The sequence below is a fragment of the Phlebotomus argentipes genome, unplaced genomic scaffold (assembly GCF_947086385.1).
Source record: "Phlebotomus argentipes unplaced genomic scaffold, Phlebotomus argentipes genome assembly contig_33, whole genome shotgun sequence".
NCBI classification, from domain to species: Eukaryota; Metazoa; Arthropoda; class Insecta; order Diptera; family Psychodidae; genus Phlebotomus; species Phlebotomus argentipes.
The window spans coordinates 844057-871580 of record NW_026776167.1 but is presented as its reverse complement, the minus strand read 5'-3'; the positions used below and the strand labels follow the sequence as shown (position 1 = coordinate 871580).

The window sequence follows — 27524 nt, the reverse complement described above, 5'->3', positions numbered from 1 at the left end:
TTTCGAAATGGCATCGCGACCGCGCGGGGTGAGAGAAGATGTAGAGAAGCAGCGCAGAAGGTGAAGATGATATTGAAAGGCGATCATGATGATGATATGTACCGCTTCTAATGAGCGGGAACTAACTAATATCTTGATGTGTGGATCAACATTTTCCCCTCTTGCGAATGCTGGGTGATGTTCACAAGACTCCTGCCGCTCTCTCTTAACTTCTTACATTGATGATTGAGGTGTGTGTGACAAAAAGTGTCTCTTGTCGTTCACCTCTTAAGAGTACACACATACACACATACTTGGTCGCCGTTGCGAAATATTCCCAATGATCTTTGATGGTACGACGGAGAAATTTACTGATCATATTTGCCATGAATAGCAAAGGAAAATCCCTACGCAATTTTCACACGCTCATGAGTGTTTGCATATGCTAAAAAATGGCAATCCTTGCAAATTGGGAGTATTATGAAGCTTTGCAAACATGTAGGTGGTTTTGAAGAGTCCCGCGACTCGTTAAGCCTTCATTCCGCACTATGATCACCCTTCCAAATGACACTAATTTACTTTTTTCCTCGACAACGCACGTAACATCTCGTTAGAGTGAAAGAGAGAGGCTATTTTTTTTTACTAAATATTGTACGCTTAGATTCGGAATTGCTGCGCTGTTCGGGTTCGGGTTTGTTTGAAAATTGCTCTGGTAACTTTAGTGTTCAGCAACCAACACTGAGTCAGTCGATCTCAATACTCGATCCGCAACGGTCGGTTTTCTTAGCGCGCTTCTGATGTTTTTCTCTCTTGTCGTGCCATCATCGAGGTACTCTTTCTCCTTGCAGCTAGCTTTTGAAGTGCTTTAAAGTCACACGGACAATTCTCAGTGAAATAACTTGTGTGGATGATTGCGCGAAGGAAGTGCTGCAAATTGAGATATTTTTGGTAATTTTTTACTCGAATTTTATCAAAGTTTATGTTGTGTGGCATTATTGTTATTTCCCTATCCATTTTGTTACAATTTTCACGATCACTGCTTTCAACTAATATAATGTGCATAAAAGTTTCAAATTTGGATATTCCCGTGAATTGCGTAATGCAGGAATCTCCAGTGTCCTCGCCTCATCTTACAAGGGAGGCACTGAATTTATATTCACTTTCACAACATTGAAGAGATGACGAACAAATAATAATGCCAGGGATCTCAAGATGAGATGAAGAGAAGGAAAAGACGATCCACAGTGTTGGAATAAGTAAAAAGACTGTGAGCAATTGTATGCGTATGTGTTCGTTATGTGAAAAAAAATTGCAACAAAATTGACGAGAAAAATTGCAGAAGTCAAGTTTCATTGTGCCTCCTTCTCCCGTTCGACATTTAATCCACGGCAACAACGGCACAAAACAATACCAACTTCTCTGCGCTACGCGAAAAATTCTTTCCCATAGCCAGAGTCATGGACTGATCGCGACACAATCGCAAATATCGTCTTCTCTTCCTTACTTGTGGCTTTCTTTGCTTAGCCCGCAATCACTCCTCACGACAATGCCAAAGAATTTAGGAATTTGAGGGGATTTCGACGATATTTTCAGAATATGTGTGAAAAACTGCACCGGAAGTCTTAAGTGTTCTCACATAGAACAGCTATGCGAAAGACCATACTTATGGAAATTCGAGTAATATCGCAATATATATTCAACCTTCGATTTAGTTGTTCGTCGTTTAAACTAATGAAAATTCACGTGAATTGGACTGAACTTCAACAATTATACGATAAATGTATTATAACAATAAAAAAAGGGTTGTGCAATTATCTACTTTAATCAAACTCATGCTAAATTTCTTAGTTTAGAAGGTAACGACAATGGTGATTGCCGAGAGATTTTTCACAATCTTTAGAATGTAGATTAATAGGAAATATGAGTGATAGTGCGTACATTTTTTCGTCTTTTGGCAGAAGCTCACTAAGAGGTGTGTAACTAGTATGTGTGATAGCCTTGCGTATGCGTGAGATTGGTGGATTGACCGCCCTTCTGGGATAGGTCACGTTCATCGAATCATTATAATACCTTTGCGCAGAAACTCACTAAGATACATGGTTGGGTTAATATAGGAAAACAATAATTCAGGAGTTTTATGTCAATGACAAGTTCTCTTACTTTACCGCCAATAAGACCTCATCGAAATGTAAAATTACAATATACAGGCGCGCTGCGTGGGTTGCAATTACTCAAAGTCATCACCAACAGGTTTCTATGAATCTGACTCAAGAGTCTCTGTGCTGGCTGCAATGATTTATCTGGCGGACAAAAGAAAATAGCAACAAAAATAAAATAATTTAATAATAGTCAAATGTTATGTGGCATCCATGAAAATTGTGCTCTGGTATGGAAAATTTGTGTGAATTTTTTTTTCTCGAGTGCATTTGGCAATACATATACATACGATCAAGTGCATAGTTGCACGGTATTTCATGAAAGTTGGGAATCAGTATACAATCGATCGCGAATAATCATGATGAGCAAAAATACAAGAATATATGCAAATAATCTATGTATTTTCATTTTGAGCAAAATTGTCCGCACTTTATATTGAGCAATAAGAGAAAAGAGAAAAAGTTTATTGCAGATTGCTTTATGATTTTTGCGTGGAGCAAAAGAGGGTGAACAAGAGAGCAAAACCCAAGAAGATTGAGAATGCTCAGTGAATTGCATATTTTTCGATTGATCCACTGACTGTTGACGGTGCACAAACTGTATGTCTTCATATTGAACCGGATTCAAGGGTGTAGCGAAGTAGGTACAGAGGAGTCAGTGCCCCTAAGCTTAAATACTAACTTCATTAGTTAATAAGTTTTCTATAAGGGCGGGATGTTAATGAGTTTTATTTTCCTATTCTCTTGCCTAAATTGTAGTTATGTATTTGACCAAAAGCTGTACTACTTGAGTACAAATTTGGAGTTATGATGTTTCTCCTTCAATGCAAATTCATTCTTCATCCTTCCCTTAACACTTCAGATATGGAAGTAGACAGTGTGAGCGATAGCGAGTGCAAAAGATTAAAAACTTGGTGGTTGATGGAGGCTTGTCAACGATCGCTGTGTGAGATAAACGCAGTCTCCGGGCAAAAAGAAGCTACTGCCGAGAAGTGTATTATAGGAATGAGAGCTGAAGTATTGTATAGCATATCATATGAATACCAATTTGATTGCAGAGGGACAATCATATAAGGTTGCGCTCAGAGAGTACCTACTCTTGTCACACCATGCTGAAATGCTTTTTGTCCAACGTGCGACATAAATGATCTCCCCCTATTGATTAAAATTGCCACCGTCCACTTTCCAAGTGTTGTTTGAAAATGGTGGTATGATCATGATGAAAAATTTATGGAATAACACCGCTACTATGTAACTTGTCACATTTATAAATGTATATTGCACGCATTTCTGGTCATAGATGTTCGAATACGCCCGTAACTTCCGCATAAAATGTATGGTTAGGTGATTGAACACTCTTCACACATCAAAGAGTGATAGATTGAGCGTTTCACGATTTATCACTTTCATTGTAAGATCATTCGCACACAAATTTATTCCAATACATCTCGCATCCATCCATGTGACAATAATGGTGAAAAATGATAATTGCTCTCTTTGGTTATTGGCGGCACAGAGATTTATTTCGGAATCCTGATCACTGATGGAAATCACATGAAGATCATGTGCATCGCCATTCATCAGGGAGTGGGGGAAATATACAAAAATGCAAATATCTCCCTCCACTACTTCCTAATATTACTTTTTTTGCGCCACGGCCAAGAACATAATATCAATTAGCGTAATTTTTCAAAATGATCTCACAAATTAATTCCTTGGCAATTTTCTCTCTCATTGTGCACAACTGTGTGTGAGTGTGCGAATAGTGTAAGAAGGCAAAAAGGGAAAAAGCTCTCGCAAGACCATTAGAAATGCTGGAGTTTCTCAGGTTCTTGAACCCCACAAAACATTTAGATGCATTTTTATGGGCAAAAAACCATCTACATATTTTATTATTTATCTTTTATTTCTACCAACAAGCTACTTTTTTCGCAAAAATTTCACTGCCATGATTGACCACTCGCGGAGTCAATTTCGAATGGATTGCTTAATTTTCGAAACACTATGATTTATTTTACAGCAAAGACCGCGACTGCTTCAAGAGAGATTTAAACTATACTATTCTTATGTAACTGTTCGTTGCTATTGTGACTGTAAATATGTAAGTTAACAGTCCTTGTTTCGTTAACCTTTATTTCTGCTGATGTTCCTTTTCTTCGCATCTCTATGATGGAATGAAAGTTTTAAGAAGTATTGAACTTTGAGCTATTATAATTTGAATTTTATTACTTTAATATTTAGATTGTGGTAAAATCAAAAACCAAGCGATTGCTTCGGCTATTTGATGACATTACTTGTTACACGAAGGAATGGTTCTTACGCGAATATAGACAGACACATCACTTGACTCTTTATATTATGTGTCAGTTTCCCCCAATGGTTAGTGCTCACCTGTTGATTGCACATTTGCAAGCCTATTCTTAGGGTTTCTCCCGCCCTCATAGGAGTCCAATAGAACTTTGCTACAAGACGAAATATTGTAATTTTGCCCTAATTGATTGCCTTAAAGATGGGATCCGGAAACCCATCAAAATTAAATATTAAACTGATTACCAGTATATCAGTTTAATTTTAAACATAACATCACTATTATGGATATTTCTTCTGGCGGGAAAATTCACATAAACTTGTCTAATTTAAATTCAACAATCTATTTTTAAATATTGTCAGTTGAAACTCTTGAGAAATACGTTTGAAATTGATACACATGGATGGTATTCAATGTAATGGCAATTTGTTGAGCAAAAGAGTGTGAATTGTTGTGTAGCAAGTTTCTCAGTACAATTTTTACGCCACTCTTACGGAGAGAATTTTCTCTATTTTGCATTAACGTCTCCCTCTGACGTCATGATAGGGGAGACATAGAGAATGTGTGGAGTTTCTATGCCGACTTCTGATTTGATATTGGTGATATATAATTTTATCCTCAATGGAAAAACTGGTATTGACCACTGTTAAATTGCAAAATCGGCATATAACAAGAAGTAAATGTTGGAATTTTAATTAACAAGATCCCATCCCATTTGACGATGGGTCCATGGCTTGGTGAAAAAGACATATATACAAATATATATACATACATACATATATATATATATATAAATGCATATATATATATATATATATAATTGTCCGCCATGCCCATGGCAGTATCCTAGTGAAGGGGCGAAACAAAAAGGCACAGAGAAATTCCAAAGCAAATGAATAAATTCATGTTGGCAATCAATAAGATTGGCATTTTTGGCTCTTTCTCCCTGCGCGCGCATCGTCATTTTAGCGATGCCACACAAAACCCTTGGCGTTCACCATCCATCCACCGATCAGTCTCATGGGCACAAGAGACAACCAACACAACACTGTTGTGAGCAACATTTTACGAGTTCGAAGACCCGCTCATCTGAGAGAATGCACATCGCCCAAAATTAATTATTTTAATTTATTTTTGATCCAAATGCGCGACATTGCTGATGACTTGTTATGGCAAAGTGCATTTTTATCGCTCATCATCTTTCCATCAGGTTCACACAGTTCTCGTCATTCTCTTGTTCCCTCGTTACCCTCCTCTCTGCCCTTTTTTTACCTCCATTCGCACACTCACTGTTTCCTCGACAACTTCTTTCTTGTTCATCCGGCATGATCGATTCAGAATTCTCCTGACCTCTAACTTTGCATGTCACTCAGAGTGTGCAAAGAACATCTCTTTCACCCACTGAAGACAGGATCGGCTTGATAATCACTCATTCGATTTTCTGTCGGTCTCAACAATTTGGTGCAGGGCGTGCGATTTCCGTGAAGAAAGTTTATTAAGCCCGCGCACATTTTGTAAAACATACACTTCCAATTGTTGCTATATATCTTGCCATCTCGCTCAGGCTTGGAGGAATTCACGCGCGATCACATCGATAATCGAACGATCTGATGTGGTGGTTGCGCGATAGCTTCTGCGCCTCAGACGCAAATGTCCAAGAAACGCGATCAAATAACTACTCTGAATCATGCAAAATGCAACGCGCCGGGTGCATACATTTTCTTCACAGCCGTCTCGGACAAAGGGGACAGAAAAAAGCAAAATCATTTACATGAATATTCCATCACTATACTTGCAGGATCTCTCGGAGGTGTGATCGTGGTATCGAGAACGCGTGAAGATCTCTGCCGCACAATATCACGTTCAAGTGGTGTGACATTGAGTGCATGTGTGAGTGATAGTCTAAGAGTTGATGATCGTCTTTGCGACAGTCATCATGAGAGCTCCTGATGACAAATAGGCCTGCACTGATTACACCAAACCCTTGCTCATCACCGGAACGCGTGTGGCAGTGAAATGCAGCAAACACAGATGAATGAAGCAGCAATTATGAATCACAAGTCTCCTGGCGACATTGCAACGGCGACAACAGCAAGTGCTGCTGACAGCGATAGGGCAGTCAACAATAATAACAATACACAAAAGACAAATAGCAATATCACCAACAATAATACAGTGAATCTGGCTGACGTGAATGTGTCAAGTGTCGTGGTGAAAAGCGCATCGCCGACGGCAAATGGGAAGACTAGCCAGGAAGCGCCAACACCACCCGATGCTCGTGCTAAGCAAGTGCTGAAGGAAGCTGTTGATGCTGTCGTGAACAGCTTCGCTAAGCACACACAAGGCTACGGAAGAGGTGAGTGTCTCTAAGTTACTCTTAACAAATCTAGAAAGTCATTCTTTACAAATGTCGATAAGGGTATAAAATCCTTAGAGGTATGAATTCCTTAAGTCAGAAATAACGCATTGTCTGAACGCAAAATGATTACTCTAAGATTTTATGTACAATTTGACTTTAATGTAAATTGTATTATACGTTAATTATTCTGTTAGAAAATGTTGTAGAACATAAAGATATTTGTAAATCTGTAAAAATAAACCTCTGATAATTTAGGTCATACAAGATAAAAAAAATGTAAATTTTGATATTTATAAAGCAAACATATAGTTCAATTTTCGATTTTACTTCCCTTGCTTTAGTTGAATTCATGGAAAAAATACATTTATTAATATAAGGGCATTAAATATTATAGTGCGCAACCTAACGAGTACATTCCTGCTGGAGTTTACTCTAAATCTCAGCTTCCGTTAGATTCACTCGAGAGGTGAATCCAATCTCTGTATGGGTTTTGCAAGAGTGTCTAAATATTCTAGAAATGAAAATCACGACGACTGGTGTCGCAAATAGAGTCAGTGAGGTAAAGATAGTTCATTTATGTACACTTGAAAGGTCAGTCAACCTCTGCAAATCTTGTCGAAGTTTGTAACTTTTTGTCAGTTATGTGACTTTCATTCCTAATACCCACTTTCACCTCACCTTTTAAAAGCTTCCTTGGATCTCAATAATGCACGCGGACTTCCACTTCGATTGCACTCGGTGGTGTTTCGACTTGATTGTGTATTTTCAAACACGAGTAGCCGCTCTTTTCTCATTCGTAGCGATTCTTTTCGAGACAACAAATTTTATAGTAACGTCTTATGTGTGCATAACACGCTGAGATCCAACGTTGAGGAAATCTGCGCGATTCTCGCCAATATACTCGCTGAGTGATTAGACATTCCAAGATGCTACGCGATGTCGTATTCACATGTGAAATGATTTAATAGCACTTAAGAGCACGTCACGATGTTATTATTGTAATCAGCAGTGTGTTTTAAGAGCGTACTAATGGCCACATTTGTCATTCGACTATCAATAATCAATATTAAGTATTAAGAGATTCATTTTTGAGCAAATGCACATCAAAAATTCGTATATGTTTCAACTTTTGACAATTATTGCAAATCTTCAATTATCTCGCAATAGGGTGAGATCATTTTTTTAATGGTTTGAATAATACAGCGAATTTCAAATGTATCACGATATGCTCAAGGTTTAATCTCCTTTTCGTAGCCTTAATCTGGAAATGTGTGACTTTCCACTTAAGATCTCTAGGTGTTGGAAAAAATTCTTCTAAGATATTTTATCTGATCAGTTGAGAAATTAAACATCGTTTTGCACTCTCACTCTCTTTGATTTGTCTCTTTGTTTTAGCCACGGAAGCATTTTTTCTTCTTTAATCTCGGATGTGGAAAAATGTTTAAAAGCTGAACTATTTTCCTCTTTAATACATTTTTAAAGAACCTCGCAACTTTATAGAGAAAGTATGATAAATTATATTTTACTTCAGTTATCTACTCAAAAAAAAATTCTTCAACATGGAAATTTAATAGCCAATTGAAAATCTTTGTCCACCTCGCCGGCGCCATGATATCACTTCAGATGCAGATCATGGGAACAGATTTAAAAAAAAAAAAGTGAGAATGAAGATATTGCAGGAGTGGTGAAAATTAATTGATTAGAGAAGCTTCCTGACCTCGAGGCATTTATGCTAAAATTGAACGGAAAAGTGAAACATTTCATTTCTTTTTTGAACTTGTGTGCAGTCTTACTGCTAATTCTTTCTTTTAAAACTGCAGCACATGCCGTCTTTGGTTAAAATGAAAACAATACAATTTTACCTAATGATTGAGCAATTAAGAATGATTGTAGGTGCAAAAAGTCACTGAGATGCGATCAAAAGAGATCATTAAAGTGGAAAAACAATCTGTTCAGCCCACATACTGTGTATTAAATGAAGTATAGGATTTGGCATACGTTATTCGTTGAACTTTTAACCCTTTTACACCCACCGAAGTGGCACGCCAGACGAAGAGATCGCAAGTTTCCTTCTTTATGCCATACAAGCACATCTGAGAGATGTGGTAGCTTTATCTCTTCACCTCTGTCCATCACGAATGCACTGAAAGAAAACTACAATTGAAAATCTTCGCATGTTGTAATAGAGCGTAACGAGTGATTCAAAATTGCTCCAAAGTATTTAATTTACTAATAGAATGTCAAGAGATTGTATCAACTTTTTTCTTCAACTATGCACTATCCTTGAGTCTTTAAAGAGTCTTTGTTCAAGAAATTCACGAAACTTTTCTAAAAGTTGTTTCAGGAAATATGTTTTCAAGGTTCTTGTGAATTTGAATTTGAAATTGCAAATCTAGAAAAATGTAAGAATTTCTCTCAGTGTGCCATAGATGATCATATATGCACTACGCTGCATCGCATATGGCAAGATGATGATCCAAGATGGATGATGAGTTCTCATGTGTGGCACGTGAATGAAGGAAAACGCGTGGAGGAGGAAATAAAAAATGTACCGCCAATTTGGCGATTATCATACTTCTGCAAAGTTCATATATAGTGCGTAAAGACCACGCACTGATTATGTATAATATGGCGGGACGATTATGAGGTCGTGCCGAAGGAGCGTTTTGGGATGAGTGCTATTGGTTTTGTACTAAAACAGCTGCCAAGTAATGAACCCAAAGTGAAATTTACGCGTGATTGTTTGCACATTGTTACCTCTTCCTTGACTTTTTTGACCTTCTTCAGCATTCCTTTACGCACCACTGTTTGAGTTTTTCACGTAGGGAGAAAAGGCGTGCACTCGTCATCTGCTCTGTGGCGTCATCAATTAAATGCCATATTTTGTTGCACTTTTTTATATTTTACAATGGTGAGTGAAATTTCTTTTCGCGCTCATTAATCAATTAAGCGACCTGATACTATGGTATTCCTTCCATCGCGAATGTGAAACAAAACACCCACGATCTTTCAATCATCGCGCAATGGAGATTGATATGGGATCACACGGTGGTTCTTCCGAAAGATCGACCGTCTTGCGCGACGCTAAGGATAAATAACTGGGGGGCAAACGTGACCATTTGAATGTGAGAAGCTTAAATGGCGTGTATTTAGTGTCAAGATCGATTTTAGGAAATTGCCACTTGCATCTGGGTGAAATGATGCCTTCAATTATTACGCTAAATTGTGGGCACGATCTCCATAACCATCGCGAACGCTCGCTGAGGAAATAGACGTGGCGGTGGAATTGGCGAATTCCTCGCATGAGTGGCCGGAACACATAATTTTACCTCGGTGCCTGTCGTTATATGCATGTGCACCTTAACTTCTCACCCATCCGAACTCCCCGCACGCTCACATGCAGCTTGGTGGGTACATAAAAGAGAGTAAATGAAGCGAAATTCACATTAAACGAATATATCATTCGCCGCCATCCACATTGCTTGTCCGCTGGCGAGAGGTGATGCTCAAGACTCTTCCCCGCCATGTCTTCGCAACATCTGGAAATTTCATGCAATTTTAAGCCATTCTATATACGTTTCATCGAATCGTCAATGGAGCCAAAATCATGCAAAACATTCCACACTGGAGGCTGTTCATATTATCGCAAATTGCTGGTGAATGTGTTTGCCACTCTCGGGGAATAGATGAGTCTCTAGGAACAGATAGATGAAAGCTTTGGCGAGGGATTTTCGATGCTGCAAAATATGCAAAAGAGTACAAATTTGGAAGAAGTGTGAATTTCTTGCTTATTTTGCGGTATCTTCGATCGGTTAATCAAAGAGTTAGTAAGCAAGAAATGAAGGAAGATTCAAAAAGTTGAAAGACGTAAAGAAGGATTTAATTCACACTCTGAGTAACCTTGTTTCTTGATCACATTGGATGTGATAACACCAAAGTCTTCCTTACATATATTCAGATTTTTCAGAGTTAAGTATGATAAATTAATTAAACTAGATGGCAGTGCAAATGACGCATATATTTCGCATGTGATGTGAAATCTTTCGTCAGTGCTGCTCACGATTGGGAATCATAATCCCAAGCCAGTGATCCGCTAACTAATACACAAACGCCACCAGCCAGCGAGCAAAAGCATAAAATATGAGTTATATGAAAAAGTGAATTATCTTCCCGAAAAAACCGTTATCCCGAGCGTCCAATCAAGATCCGGGGCTGGAAAAATTGGCAATAAATGTCGTGTACGTAGCAGAACGCATTAATCGAATGTCCCATTATTGATTGTTTATGATTTTGTTAATAACATTTCACGAATGTCGGAAGCGTCAGCAACCCACAAGAGACAGTAGGGGACGCTTTGGAGTTAAACTTCGGGATATGTAGATTCCTAATTCACACACTCTCGTTTTTGAGGCTTTGTACATCGTGGAGGCGCCTGGTGAGTGCCTAGTTGTAATTGTAATTTTTGCGCTGCATTCCAGTGCGATGATGGGTGATTTTTGGCGCGCGAGTGTTTGTCACTGGCAAGTGCAACTTTCACCTGGAATCGCCAATGGGCATCAATTGGTCCCTCTGCGTGAATACACTTTACCAGAGTGCGTCTGGGGCAAGAAGTAGATTGCTAATTTAATCAAACGTCCAATCGGAAAATATTACGCAACGGTACTTGAGCGGGATGAAGCACTAAAGAGTTTCTGTTGCCACGAGATACATACACTGTGCAACACTTTTCTGCCCTTTTTTTGAAGTGTGGATTTTCTGATTCCTTGAGTCATCAGCTTTTCAACGGTACCTTCCTTTTTTCCCTAGACCCTCAAGTTTTCCTTTTAGAGCCTATTTTCCATTTTCCACTATTTTCACCCACTTTGCCGCACTTATGTGCTCATATCTCGCTCAATTTTCCACGGATTTTCCTTAAATTAGGCTCAAACGATAGCTATTGAAATTACCTACTACTTTGTAAAACATTGTGAGTGTTTCAGATCACTCCTTGTTGGTCAAAAATGATCTTTTGTGAACCACTAGGTAAAAAAATCGTCGGGTTTTTTACCACTTTTTTCTAAATATCTCCGAAACGAAGAAACTTTTATGTTGGATTATTTTTCCTATGTGTAGAGCACTTCAGGGGATGCATTTCCCCCATACATGCCGAAGTGATATCTCTTCTCTATCTGCCGGAAAAACGAGGTTTTTCCTCGACAAATTTTGCTTTTTTATGCTACGCGCACCCGCTAAAAAATTGAAAGAAGGTACATTTTGCTGTCTACGCATTCATTTAGATGATGATAATGCTTAGATGTTAAAACAAAAGAGAAAAAAGGCCAATATCTCGACTTTTTAGCTATTTTAAGTATTTTTTTGGTATTTTTATGGACTTCTTAATATTAACACCAAAAATACACGTAAAATAGCTAAAAAATCGAGATATTGGCCTTTTTTCTCTTTTGTTTTAACATCTAAGCATTATCATCATCTAAATGAATGCGTAGACAGCAAAATGTACCTTCTTTCAATTTTTTAGCGGGTGCGCGTAGCATAAAAAAGCAAAATTTGTCGAGGGAAAACCTCGTTTTTCCGGCAGATAGAGAAGAGATATCACTTCGGCATGTATGGGGGAAATGCATCCCCTGAAGTGCTCTACACATAGGAAAAATAATCCAACATAAAAGTTTCTTCGTTTCGGAGATATTTAGAAAAAAGTGGTAAAAAACCCGGTGAATTTTTTACCTAGAGGTTCACAAAAGATCATTTTTGACCAACAAGGAGTAATCTAAAATACTCACAATGTTTTACAAAGTAGTAGGCAATTTCAATAGCTATCATTTGAGCCTAATTTAAGGAAAATCCGTGGAAAATTGAGCGAGATATGAGCACATAAGTGCGGCAAAGTGGGTGAAAATAGTGGAAAATGGAAAATAGGCTCTAAAAGGAAAACTTGAGGGTCTAGGGAAAAAAGGAAGGTACCGTTGAAAAGCTGATGACTCAAGGAATCAGAAAATCCACACTTCAAAAAAAGGGCAGAAAAAAGTGTCATTTTTGTTGCCTAGTGATATCGACAATCATATAATTCAAATATTTCTCCACCAAATGGCACGATGAGATTCTTGGCTGATGTCTGGTGGTCCGTAGAAGTTACTCTGGGTGCATGAGATGAAATTTTATGATTATTTGATGTGACAATAAAATTACGGGAGTGGGTATATTTTGGATGGAAATACAAACCCATGCTTTTTGATTGTACATATTTATTTTGATAAATTGCTTAATTGACAAAACAACAATATAGACATTTGCGCCAATACGTTTCTTAATTTCGTTATCAGAAATGTTAAGAAAATGATCCCCTTTTTCTTACATCAACAATATTGCGACGATGGCTTCTCAAAATATCGCTGACCTTATTATCCTAGAAGGCAAGGCAATGAAAAAAACCTCCGCACACAAGAACTTCTTTCAGAAGTAGAGAGCTCATTGTGATTAACTGGAAAAAGGTTTATATCGTGGCTTCCTTCCTCTCTCACCCTTCCATCAAACCCCTGAGACGGTCATCTCTGGTTGTGGCCTCTTTTTTCGCGTATATTGTCTGACATAAAGGTTTGCGAGCTGCGCGAGGACGCACAAAAAGGCTTCTCTTTGACATTTATGTTTCAAATTCAGCGAACTACTCAACAGTGATTGCATGTTCCTTGGAGCATCGTGAAAGAAGCGATAAAAATTTGCCCCTTCGAGATTCCTCCCGGATGATTGAATGTTATCAATTTTCGCACACTGTCGCAAAGACGCCAAGACACATTTTACGATGATTTTCTTATACTTACCTCTCAGGTTTCTTTTTTTCTTACATCTCCACGCCATTATGTGATCGTTCTGCTCCAAAAAATTTAATGCATCTTCTTTTCTGCCCAAAACACTGTGCTCTTGATGGCTGCAAGAAATGGTCTCTCTGACTTTCTACCAAAGCATCAGCGCTCGAAAACTCAGTCAAATTTACAGCGCGGCACGGTCTTTTGAGCACAGACATCGCGAACGCACAAGAAGGGTGTTGAATTTCAGTGTGTTTAATAAACACGTCAATTAGGTCTCATCTGTGATATTGGGAGGAAACTTGAGACACGAAATCTCAGCTTTAAAGGTTAAGAACCTCTTTGCGATTTTTTTTCTGCATAGATTGGTGGAAAATTGACTCCCGAGCAACAGCTGAAAATTAAGTGATTGACATCTGGCCATCAAGGTGTGACGAACATTCTTATCAAAACTCACCTGGCATAACAGATGACGAGAGTGATGTTCACGCTCTTTGCCAATCTCCAACAAAACGCATGTCATGGCATTCTTGTGCTCAATGCACGGCTATATTGAAGGCTTTTCAGCCTCAATAATTATCAAATGGGCCCGTCTTGACCCATTTCTCTTCCTTTTCATTGAAATGATAAAATGCCGCTGACTATTGTTAGAGACAATTTCTCAATAATCACTGTGACATGTGAAGAAATGATCATTTCTTCCAATCAACTCTAATTAGTCTCTGTCAACATTCTGGCAACGCGGATTGATTTATTGTGTATGCCTCGCAAAGAGGCATAGTGAGGTGAAAATTGGGATTATATGCTCTTGCAGGATTGCAGAATTATTTACATATTTTTGATTTTCAGGCTTCATAGTGTATTGTAATACATTTTCGTTTATGTTCTTTCCATATCAATCTTGACGCGGAAGCAATTGGCAAGATTTTAGCCTCAGTGGTTTGGTCATCACCCACATAAATAGGGATTTGCAGTTTGCACTTTCGCGGCTACCTCGGCGAAGCTGCGAGCGCATAGTGATTATGAAGATCTCTGTGCTGAAAATGTGCACAGAGATTGTTCAGTAAAGTTGTGTCTTTATTTCAGCTGGTGTGACATCTTGCGAAGTGGTACAAGTTAGTTGGTTTGGGGCCGTTAATAAGATTGCCTTATGAAGATATTAAAAGTGTCTTTGCACGGCAAACGGGAGACCAACAATTGCGCATGGGACGTATAAAAGAGCCTTACGAGTGTGGATGAAAAAAGAACTACCGCACAAGACATTTTATTCCAGCGTGAATCGATAATTTGTTTCATAATTTCAATCGCATTCTTTGCCTCGCCATATAAATATTGTATGTAATTTGTGCTGAGGTGACCATTTGATTAAACCGTTGGAGGGCTCCCGCACTGTGTTTGCTCTCTTGCACTTCTTTTATACACACAGACAGAAAATGTTCCAACTCTTAATTCTCAAATGTTATGCACTTCTCTAAATTCTCTGACACATTCTCACTTCTTCTGGCCACACGAACAGAGTTGATATGCCACACTTTGCTATAGATGGAAAAAGCTATACTCAATAAATTGTTCTAACTTCAGATGATATTGCTTCACACTTTATGTGATGGGCAAAAATTGTGTAGACTAATGAAAGTTTATTCTTACGGAAATTGTAATTTACGCACGAATAATTCAACTTTGGATAGGATTACGATATTTACTGCGCATAGTGTAGCTTCCATGTCGAATAGGAGGTTATAATGAATGACATCTGGTTTAATCCGTAGAATATTAATGGAAAATAATACATAATCAGCTTGCTTTTTGTTTGACAAGAATTTTACTTTGCAATAAAGTCATAAACTTAAACTTGGTAAGATTTGTAATACTTGCTATTTGCGAAAAAATATATGAGAAACGTAAATTTCTTATAGCAGACATCAATATAGTATATATTTAACAGAATATATAATAAAATAAAAAGGGGAAAAAATCAAAATTTTGAATGAAATGAACAAAATAAAAAGTCTAGATTACAGAGATAGAAATCGAAAATCAGTGAGTTGCGCTTTTGTTGTGGTATCTTGTCACTAACTTGAAGAAAAGATCACCTCAGCGCATCTCAGCTCTGGTCACTGGCACTTGTGTGTCTTACCACCGGTTTCTGTTTTCCATCCGTGCGCCGGTCTTTTATGACTATTGACACAATTGCAATTAGCAGATTGTGGATGGAAGGGTATATTGGTTATTTACAAGACCTCCAACAGTTGATTAGAGTGTTCCTGAACATGTGTATTTTTCTGCCGCTGCCACGCACGGAATGCCCAAAAATCTAGTTCAAATAAGGCACAGTGAAGTGGTCAAATATTAGATGAACGTGGTTTTTTCTGTTGCAACCAAAGAGACATCTTACCATCGGGCGAGATGGTTTTCACCTCTTCATTTGCATATGTTGGGACTAAAGAGATGACTTCGCATCCAAATATTGCCTGTGCACTTGAAAGGGTGATCCGCGTGAATTGATCGCGATGTCTTTTTTTTGCAAAGCGCGATCGCTCACCTTAAGACCTCGTGAGACTGTGTTGGCCTGCGAGATGTCTATTGAGCAATTTCTCTTATGGGACTTTTCTTTCTTTTGCACACGAAGCCAACCAGCCAAAGCCACTGATCTTGTTCCGCGCAAACTATCTAACAAAGTTAAATACATTGATCATTCTCTTCTCTGGGTCTTCACAAAGACATGGGAAGGTGTATGGCGTCTCCTGTGGGATGATTACTCAAGTGACAGGATGACAAGGAGCAGAGATGATGTCTAGATTAATGGGAATCTATTTAAGTGTTCTGTAAAACATGTAAAATAGTGGTTATTTTGCCTAAAATTCATCACAGACTCGCACTGTTCGAAAGTGAAGAAGTAAATGGCGAAAAAGAGATAAAAAGCCTCGATCTCACCACTACATAGTTACACTTTGGCTCTACCTGGGCGATGATCTCGCTCTCGCCGTGGCGGTTGTGCAGGTGAGAAACAAGGAGGAACAGAGCACATCGGCTGGCTGCGACGTGGTGAAGGAGGAAAGGTAGCTCAGCGACTCGGAGCACTTCTCAAAACTTCTTTTAGTTTCCTAAATGTTTCGAGCGCGTTGTGACGTACGTGAGAACGGTGCTTGTGTGTTTCTGGTCCCTTCAAAAAAGACCATTCTTAATTCAAGTGCACATCCTTGCTTGTCTCACATCCGCCACATCATCTGGACCAGTCTGGGCCGCTGACAAATTGAGTAAATTGAGTGACACAGGCTGTTTTGTCAATTCTAATGGGCTTTCTTTGTGTGTTACCCTGCGCTTATACTTCGTCTAGGCTCTGTGCAAACTTGTGAGGCGAAATTATGGGATTTATGGGCATTTTTGTATTTTATGGGGGGAGGAAAAAGAGTCCCGCGATCGTCACTGGTGGACATGTTATAAGTGTGTGCAGAAAATAAAGAATTTAGTTGGAATGCCATTTGCTCACGGAATGGCCTCAGTGTTGGTTTGTGGTTCGATAAATCTCTGAGGCTTGTACTCAAGAAGAGTTGCTGAAATGGTGGCTCAAAGTGCATAGCCCCAAATCACACATACAGGGAGACAAAGGGAAAGAGAGATTGAGAGCCGGGGAGGACGTTGGCAACAATAATAATATGCAGGACAAGTGAACCACTAAATTACTCAACAGGTCCCCAACATCTTCGCCAGCACTGGCAAAAGAGTGCTTCTCTTCTTTCTCTCTTCCATCGCATCTTCTTTCGTGTTCAATTTCTGCTCTTTTTAAATATAACCAACACACTATATTTATACAAAGAGCACCTAAAGAGAAGAGCGCAGACAAGAGAAGCACAGAACCATATCTGGTTAGTGAAGGAAAGAGAGGGAGAGATGCGTTGCGAAAACCAGAAAAGTATTACGCCTCTAAAACGGAAATCAATTCTAAGGTTCAATGCTCCAATAATCTCCCACTTACCGAACCACCAAACATCAAATGAAATTTGTAGAAATGAACAGAAACCACGTCACAAGCTAGAGCACATAAGTTGTGCGCACGAGGCAGATCATAAAAATAATCACCCAGCGAATTGAGGACTGTACAATTATCCAGAACAAAGAGGCGAATGCCAGAGATGCTGTGCAGAGATGCACAGAAACACTTTCAGCGAAGGCTTCACACATGGGCTTCAATTAATCTGGGGCTGTGGATACTTGTCTCTACATTTGCACTCTTAATGCGCGCGATCGCGGATAATCAACTCTGGAGTTGACTGTGAACATCATATATAGCATATGGCACCGCGCGGCCAGTGTGGAAGATGGCTTTACACAAATCGACAAACTAATTTATGCAAAAACTCAATCCCAAACATCTTAATTGGGTGACGCGGAGAATTTTATTAGCATTTATATTTCTTAATATACATTCACCATTTATCGTGAAGCGCTCAGGCAATCAATAAAATTCTAAACTTTACGCCCTGCGCACTTTTCTGCCTTCATTACAAGATTTCTCGCGAAATGATGATTATTGCAGAAAATGCGACTGACAAATGATATAGTGACATGAAATTTTATCATTAAGACATCATTAATCACAATTTAATGCCAAAGTTTCGACTCACAACTCGCACATGAGAGAAAAGAACATTAAAGACAAAATTCCACCATCGACACTGCAATTCAGAAACTAATTGTTTCACCTGAGATACACAACACGATGCACACATATCACTTTATTTGCCTTCATTTTCAATTTGACTACCAATCAAAGCCTCTTCTTTCACTTCACCTCTGAAATCTTCAAGAGTGCACGCAAAAGCTGTGATCATCAGATTGATGATCACAGATGGTCTATTTCTTGTCTCTTTTCTCTTTCGTAGATTTACTTTTGCGTTATCTTGTCGGCCACAGACAAAAACCATATTTGTTTTCTCACATATTACAAACCACCCTCAATAATACGAAAATATTACAATCACTTCCACCTACGATGATGGTATATCCTGAAGAGCCTTATTGGGCACTGCCACCAACATCTGGAATTTACGACGATGGAGAATATCGTGGTAAGACAAAAGCTTACTCAATATAATTATCATGAGTTCCATGACTCATACATACATACTAGGGAAATGCAGCCTTGATATTTGGAACAAGCCCCAAAAATATTGAGAAACTGTATTTCAAAACAATAATAATAGGAACATTTTTTAAAGAGAAAAGTTTCTTGATTGGCGTTACTTTTAAATTGTTTTATGAGTTCAAAGTGTGTTGTTATATACCTACACAAATTGGTTTTTGTTTTTAAAACAATCGAAATATCAAGTAAATGACAAGTAATTTACGCTTTAAAATAGGTTAAAATAAGAGAACAATATTTAGCAGTTTCCTAATTTTATTGAATTTTATGAGATTGAGAGAAGTTCAGAGTAACATTTTCCTTCTGCTATGTTCCTTAGGTCAGTATTCTGTTACACCATTAAAAATGTGACCATATTGGATTAACCGCAATATGCTGGTTTATCTGTAATCAATTACCTTTGTCCTCATTTTATTCCGAAGAGTTTTACTGCGTTTTTCGTTAATATTTCATGGATTTTACGGGTTTTACTAACTACAGAAGACATACCTTTTATGTATATTTTCTTTGAATCTGCAGAGAAATCTATTATAAGTCATTATTATTTAATACGATCCTCGGAGGCGTCTTATGTGAAGTTTTCATCATTTGCGCCAAATGATTTTCAGGTATTAGGTAGGGTTTTTTTGCATGTTGGAATTGCGTTGAGGTGGAATTATGACCAATAATAGGCAAGTGAATGTTTCCTCTTTTGACTTTTCATCACTGGCTTGTATCACAAAAGCGTCTATCCAGAGAGATGGAAAGATAACCTGTGCCAAAGAGCATGGTAAAGAAGAAGAGGACAAAAAGAATTCTACAGAAGTTCATCCTTGTTAGTTTCTTCGGCTACCGCTGACTTTATTTAGGCTGCATTTTATTAACCAACTTTTTTTTAACTTGTGCCTCTAATGTAGAATTATTTAACTGTGAACACGGCTGACTTTATCTGGACAACAATGTTGCATTTGCGGAGCAAATAAGAGAAGATGAAAAAGCTGACCAGACCCAGAAAGTTTTTGGTATAAATCACGTGTGGTTTTAAACTCGTTTTTTTTCAAATTTAATTGAACAGGACATGTCAAAAGTTCAAGTACCACAAATTGGTGCACTTTTCGCTCAGTTCTGCGGCTTTACTTACTTTGACGAGCTCTTCGAGGAAACACTGTCCATCATTTCGAAGATGAACGCTTCGTGCTCTGAAACATTGTATATTGAAATGAGTTGGAGTGCAAAGTGAGGGATTTTGATGAATTTTTCTCAATTAATAACGACTGATTGAGTCAATATTGAGTGTAGAGATGATGCTCAAGAGGTTACCTTTCAGAAAAGTCAATTTAGACATGGTAAAACTCATTTCTTGCTGTCCATAACGAGCTGTGTAGAGCTAAAAAAAAGCGAGAGAATGCCAAAATGATTCATATGAAGATGGCATGACTAAGAGAATAATTCAATATCGATGCGTATGCAGAAAATATTGTTACAAATTTCTTGTGTGTGTGTGTGATCTTGGCAAGAAGATGACTGCGAAAAAAGAGCTTAAACTAGAGATTAGCGTGTCTCTTACAGAGGACGATGGCAAGAAAGGCCAGAATTTGTCGTTGATATAGAAAGTAAGTTGGTATAGCAAAGGTTTTTTGAGCGTCTCAAAGACAAACAAAATCGAAAATCGCTCTCAGAAGAAAGGCAAATCTGCTATAATGTTTTCATATATTGTTTAATCACATTCATGTATTATAATGATTGTAATAAAAAAAGCAGAAGAATAACTAAGAATGACAAGCACTTACTAAAATTTTTCGCAATCACAATCACTTAAATCCGAAATATAATCATCGGTTTAGCCAGTTCAGTGCTCTACATCTGAATTACTGATCTAAGACTGGATTTGGAAACTCCATCTTTAGCTCAACATTTTCCATATTTCACAGTGAGGATCGTGTGCAGAAAGGTGGCTGAGAGGCGCGAGAATTTACCCACTCCTGCATGTCAGGGGAGGCGTATAGAAGTCCAAAGAATAATTTCAGAAGTCATAGCTCGAGGCTTATTGTGTCTGCTCAGATGAGTTTTTGTTTGTGCTTCGTGATGAATGACTGTGGCTGGCTCTCGTCAATAGCTTCTTTTGCTATTTTTAGAGCGTGGGACTGACAAATCTCCTTTGCATCTCTCTCTCTCTCTCTCTCTCTCTTCAATCATCCTTCGTCGCAAACGCCTTTCATCATGCTTAAGGTCCGATCGCAATCAGCTGCATCAATAGAAATGGTCGCATATTCTATAGGCTGACTTCTCTGAAGAACATTTTCTATTCATATTTTATTAAATTAGAGCTATTTAACAGATTGCAATAAGTTTGATCGGTTAAATCTAATAATGACACACCTTGTTGCAAATCAACCAGCCAAACATGTCTGCAAAAGCGCTTATAACAAACAAAAAATGGTTCGTTTTAAGTCTACCTTCAAATTTTTTAACTTTTAAACAAAAATACATGGGCGTAGCCAGGATTGTTGTAGCTACGCCCATGCAGAAGTAATTTTACTCAACGGAGGAACTTAAGGAGGTCTTAAGGCGAGACGAATCTATAAAATTTTCAAATCATCGAACTGAGCCCGTATACCTATTGGACACCTGTCTAGCTTTGATTAGTGTTGATATATTTTCACTTGATTGATTTGCATAAGATCAAGACTTGGAAAAATAATATTTTTGGCCATAATGTAGGATAAAAAATATATTTTGTGAAGAGTTGTCGAACACTGTGTAGAGTATGACACAATTGTAGATATTTTGTAGCAATTAATTGTTTATGTTTTTTTCATAGATAATTTCGGATTGTGTGTGTTACTCTTCATTAGAATTCCATGGTTATGGCTTTGGGACGATGTTAGGGGAGCGGCTGAAAGGCCCGAGAGCGAAAAGATCAAAGCAATTCTTTGATGGTTGAAACTAAAAGATATACTTTAAGCTTCACCACACGACATCGAAAATCGCGCTCATCACCACAAAGTCTCTAATGGTAAAATCTCTCTCTATCATTGCAGTGAACGTTGTGGAAGCTCTACAGGAATTCTGGCAGATGAAACAATCGCGTGGAGCTGAACTGAAGAACGGCGCCCTCGTCATCTACGAATCTGTACCATCCAACAGTCAACCCTATATTTGCTACGTCACTCTTCCTGGTGGCAGTTGCTTCGGGAGTTTTCAGGTATGATCCAAGCACACAGCCTTACAGAATTGGAGACAAACTCAACAGGTTCTCGTCATTGTCCACAGAATTGCCCTACAAAGGCCGAAGCGCGACGGAGTTCTGCCAAAATTGCCCTCATGAATTCCGTGTTCAATGAGCATCCCTCGCGGCGAATAAGTGATGACTTTATCGAGAAAGCGGTCAACGAGGCGAGAGCCTCCTTCAAAGGCGGCGATGGTGAGGGTACCGATGGACCCGACACAGGAATTGGAGCCTTTCGGTAAGACAAATTTTATTCGGCAAGCATTACTATCAAATGAAGCACTGAGAGAAAACAAAAAAAATAACAAATCTTTGAAAACATTAGTATTGATTATATTCTTCTCGGTCCTTAAAAATCGATGCTGCACAGATAATACATTGTTTTTTATTGGAGATCTAAAAACTTATCGAATTACCATCTAGGAGTAGTGTATCGAGTCTGGCATATTGGAGTTCAAAACAAACCCCCAAGACTGCGATCTTTACATACAATTTGCACACATCGTCATGTAATTCAGGTTGTTTGATCTCAAAAGAACTTTAGGTTCTCCGATCTCTGAATATTTTATGTTCTGAACCCGAAGTTTCCTCTCAGTGTTGACCTTGCCCTTGATTTACGTTCGCGAGCTTTAAAAGCACGTCCATTTGACAAAGAGAGCAATTGTACGCGGCGTGAGGCGGAAAAATTTGACTGAGGAATGTGTTGTTTGACTTCCCACACGCAGATTTATGCTGGAGGCGAACAAGGGGCGCACCATGCTTGAGTTCCAGGAGCTGATGACTGTGTTCCAGCTGCTGCATTGGAACGGCTCGCTGAAGGCGATGCGGGAGCGCCAGTGCTCGCGCCAGGAGGTCGTGGCACACTACTCAAACCGCGCCCTGGACGACGACATGCGCACCCAAATGGCTCTGGACTGGATAGCGCGCGAGCAGGAGAATCCGGGCGTACTGGGTCGGGAATTGGCTGTGGCCGAGAGAGAGTTAGAGACTGCCCGTTTGGCCGGCCGGGAGCTACGGTTTCCAAAGGAGAAGAAGGACATCCTGATGCTTGCTCACACGCAGCTTGGCGGCAGCAGCGTCATCAGCAGTTGAAGTAGCGCCTCCGTAAGTTTCCCTCTTCGCGGCACTCCGGCATTAGTTAGTCTTTTGTAACATAAATATCCAAGATGTTTTGTATCTTCTAAGTTATATCAATCGTTGATTGTAATCATCATAAGCTCAAGTTATATGTGATCCATAGATTGACAAACTCAACAAAAGTTCGCGCAAAATACCCAAAATTTCCGTTGTCTGAACTCTTGTACAGGTTTTATCTTTTGCAATATTAATCTTCGTTGCCTGAGGGTGAAGAAATCGCCTTGAAAATCAACTCATTAGTGGCTCTTTTTGTGACTAAAAAGCGCCTCAATCACGACTTTTCGGATAATAAAGACGCACGAAGAAAATATTCATATAGTCAGATAATCACAATTATCAATTATACCGATTGTTTTGTATGTGGCAAAGAAGATGAAGTCTCAGGAGAGGCAAACATGACAAAAAAGTTGACGATAGCATTTAGAAAGGCTCATGAAAGGCAATATAAGCTAATTTTTTTCTCCGCGGCGCGAAAGAATTATTCTTGTGTTATGAAGAAAATTGTCGTAATTTCTATAATTCTTAAGGTATTTTAGCGTCATCGTACTTACACATTTCACTGCCTCACTTTATCCATTAGTCAACAAACCCTTGTGAAATTCTCCCCATCAATAAACATACAAACTCATGCAAAAACGTGAAGAGAAAGCGTAAACATACATAAGATATTTTTATTGTATCATTAATGAATAATAAAATGTGATGACTTTTAATTTATGATTTTTTGAAGTAATGGAAAATTTTATTTTAATATAAGAATACTTTATGACTAAGCAGAAAATAAATTTAGAAAATATTTTTATATAATTCCCATCATACTTCAATTTTCTTTCATTGATAATAGCTTAGAGATAATAATAGTAATCTCACACGTTATGATGTTACTGCCAAGAAATGATTTCTATGTAATGTATTTCTTGTTCCATCCACACATTTTCTCTCTTTACTCTTTGTTTCTTGTGTGATCTTTTATATTTTGAAGACATTCGCGCAAGGAGGAATTTTTTTTTTTTAGAAAAGGACAAATGACAAGCGAATGATACAAAAATTTTTGGCCAAAAAATGCTTTAAATATTATTTAAATTTAATCCAAAATTATCTAATATTTAGGTAAAAGATGAGGAAAATGTTCGAAAAATGCGAGAAAATCATCGAATTTATATGTAGAAATTTACTTGTTGTGATTTTTGATGAATTTTTTCAACGCCACACTTTGAGTTACTTCTTCCACACTTTTCTGTATATGTATTTAAATTTCTTAGTGTAAATGTGCTTTAAATTTATGCTTGTTGCAACATGCTAAAGATTAAGAGAGTAAATTTAGCATTGTTTTCCTAGATATCAACTGATCGATTGAGATAGACTGTAAATAAACACTCTGAATTCTGTACACACGCATTCTATACATACACTACACACGCATACAAAATGCATACACACACACATATATAAATATATAATTTTTAATTGGATGATTATTGCATTATGAGAGACAATTTTTAAATAAAAATCATTTTGAAGTGAGAAAATTGATTTTTTTAATCAAATTCATCGCATGGTAGTGTTCAGGTATTTTATGCACACAAGGAGAATGCATCGGAAACTAAAGAGAGAGAGAGTGATAAACAGGATTCGAAAATGCAGAAACGCTCAAAGCTCGCGGCTGTTGTCATTAATATTCAAATACTTATTTAATTGGCTATGCGGCATCCTTTAACTATACATTATGACACTTATTGGCTGAGGTACATTCACGTGTTTTTCAATAATTCGGCTCATTAGATGGCAGAAATGGTTACAAATTTGCTGACCATTGATTTCGTCGCGAGACACAGCGTAAAGATAGCATAGAGTTGGCTAATAAGGGTGAACATGTCGTCTTCTCCTGTGAAGATCCTCGGTTGTAAATTATTTGCGGATAAAATGATTTGTGGATAATTTAATAAAAAAGGCAATAAGAAGTCGGTTAGTTTACACATCCTAGAACACATGAGAAATGAACGGCATAGTACAGTGTCTAATGACGATGGTGATGCTTTGTCATTACAAAGAAACCTCCAAAATTAAATAAGAACAAAGCTGCGGCTGAAGTTATATAACGCGGATATGCGACATAAATACGCCGTTAGTTGCGCCTCAGTTTTTGCTCCTTCTTATACTCTTATGGTGAGAGCACTAAAATGGGAATGGCCCTGAGAGAATCGTAAAACACTGATTGTGATTATGCTCTGCACTGCGTCATTTGCTGACGAATAGACGATCGATCTTGTCAGACTCGCGGTTTGGATTTTATGAAAATATTGTAGGTAAGATCAGAGAATATCCGCAGATTTATTCAGTGATTTTGTTTAATTATTCATTTGATCAATTATTTACTAATTAAATATGAGAGTCAATTACATATTACTCCGACAGATCAGTTCCATTTTCCCTTTTAAAATCGTGAAAATATAATTACAAAACTATGTCTTAATCATCTTAAATGTCATACAATCTCTATTTTAAGTTTCATAAAATTATTTCACTGTAAGTTTGAGTGCAGATTCGAATAAATAACATGAAGAAATTACTTGCAATTTAAGAAGTAGTTAACTATATTGCAAAACGTAAGGTGAATTACTGATTGGGATAGAAAAAAAAGATGAAAAGATCTCGGAGTCTTGAGAAATTCATGCCAAGAATTTTCTCTCTCCAGCAATTGTAGAATAATTAACCAGTCAGTGAGCTGTGGAAATTGATTTGTGGAGAGCCGGAGCGACTTCTTGGCTTGGGACATTCCAACCGGGGAAGACGAAGGAATTTTGTGGTGGAACCAATGCTGAACGCAGGTTCATGATGAGAAATAATGACAATTTTTGTCCCATTGCCCAGCGACATTTCGGTGATGTTTCGCGAAGGGAAAATGATCGCGCCGCTCAATCGCGCCGCGGCATCAAAATAAAAACATTAAGAAGAACATAACAATGAAAATAACAAGAGAAATGGAATGAGTTAAAAACGGGTGCCTTCTAATAATAAAATGAAATGTGTGATGCGCAGGACTGCGGATAGGAAGCATCCCTGTGTTCGTTGCGCGAGAGTGATGAAATGCTTTATTTCATGACCCTAGAGGAGCGCAAAGTATTCGCAGAGATTCGCGAACGCCCCCCACCTCACTCCATGGACACAATGTTACTGGGCCTTCAATCAGCTTACGATCTCCCCATGTCTCCTCCTGGCCGTAGCCAATTTCGCGTGTAAGCTGCATCTCATGCTCCAACAAAAAGGGCGCAAGCTAACAAGAGATGGGCAGCACAAAGCGAAGGCACAAAAATATAGAGAATTTCAAGTTTGGAAATGTCGCCGAAATTCAGAACTGCAATGGACTTTTAAATTGTCTCCATCTCTCTTTTATACATCTTGCATTATTCACAGGAATTCAAACCACCGCGCAACTTTCTTTGTCTCCAGTGGAGATGAGGAATTGAATGCTCTGAACCCCACGACTTTTTGTGCATCGCTCTCGACCCCGATCATTCTTTGACTCCATCCCGGGTGCAAGGAAAGTATGGAAAATTTGACGAATTCCGCCGGTCAAATACTTTGCTGTAGTTTAGTTCAACTAATTAGACTCAATTAACGTGTATCGGCGCCCTTTGAGAGCCAAATTGAGCTCAGTACCTTTTACGAAAAAAAAACTTTTTGTGCATTCGTCGCCAAATTGCAAGAAAATTGAGCACAAAGTTTTACAATAAGGATGATGAAACAGTTGTAGGGTCCAGAGAAAGAGTTAGAATATTGATAATTATCACCATTATGATAGGTTTTGTTAAAAAATTTAACCGGGAAGTTTGAACAGACCTAATTCCATCTTTATTTAAAAGACTGGGCAGAAGTATACCTTAAAAAAGGTGTAATCTGACAAAGTGTCTTTGTGTAGACATAAAAATTCCTTTATAGCCTCAATATCGGATGTGTATATATATGTCAAGATCACCAAATGGTTTCTAAATGGCTTTCCAAGTTTGACAAATTTAGTTCCGAGGAAAAATGCAATTTATGTAGTAATTTCAAGAGATCACAATTCAATTAAGCGATATAAGTATACGGAAGTTGAGGAAAATAGAGATATCAGCAAAAGATTACATACTATTGCATTTAATGCTGCCACTGGGAAGCTTAAAATTGTGTCGCCGCCTTTTGAAAGCGTTCAATGAAGATTGGCCATCGAATTGACTTCTAGAAGCTCTTCAACTCGCGCGTGCGTTGAGCCCAGAGAAACGGAAGAATTATCTTATGTGCGACAATTTAGCCAACGAGTCAGTTCGTCAGTTCTCTGGGTGAGTGACAAAAAGACATCGTCACGCGGGCTCCCATTTTGCTTACGAAGTCAGCGACATGGGCGCAGAAGAGGTCTTGCAGCTTTTGCAAGATTGCAATGAGGCTCACAGTTGG

General features: G+C 38.3%; 1 protein-coding gene across 3 annotated transcripts; it reads left to right on the top strand.

The window, feature by feature from the left end:
* The first annotated feature begins 739 nt into the window (after nucleotides 1-739).
* On the top strand, nucleotides 740-24619 carry LOC132256913 (protein limb expression 1 homolog). Of its 3 annotated transcripts, XM_059753507.1 has the most exons (5): nucleotides 740-927; nucleotides 6242-6799; nucleotides 21766-21929; nucleotides 21998-22191; nucleotides 22679-24619. In XM_059753507.1, exons 2-5 carry the CDS (start codon nucleotides 6460-6462, stop codon nucleotides 23043-23045), a joined length of 1065 nt encoding a protein of 354 aa, XP_059609490.1. In that variant the 5' UTR covers nucleotides 740-927; nucleotides 6242-6459; the 3' UTR covers nucleotides 23046-24619. The 3 variants fall into 3 exon arrangements, with proteins under 3 accessions (XP_059609490.1, XP_059609493.1, XP_059609491.1); XM_059753510.1 differs by lacking the exon at nucleotides 22679-24619 and having other exon boundaries at nucleotides 21998-22207; XM_059753508.1 differs by lacking the exons at nucleotides 740-927; nucleotides 6242-6799 and adding an exon at nucleotides 16884-18671.
* The last annotated feature ends 2905 nt before the right edge of the window (nucleotides 24620-27524 follow it).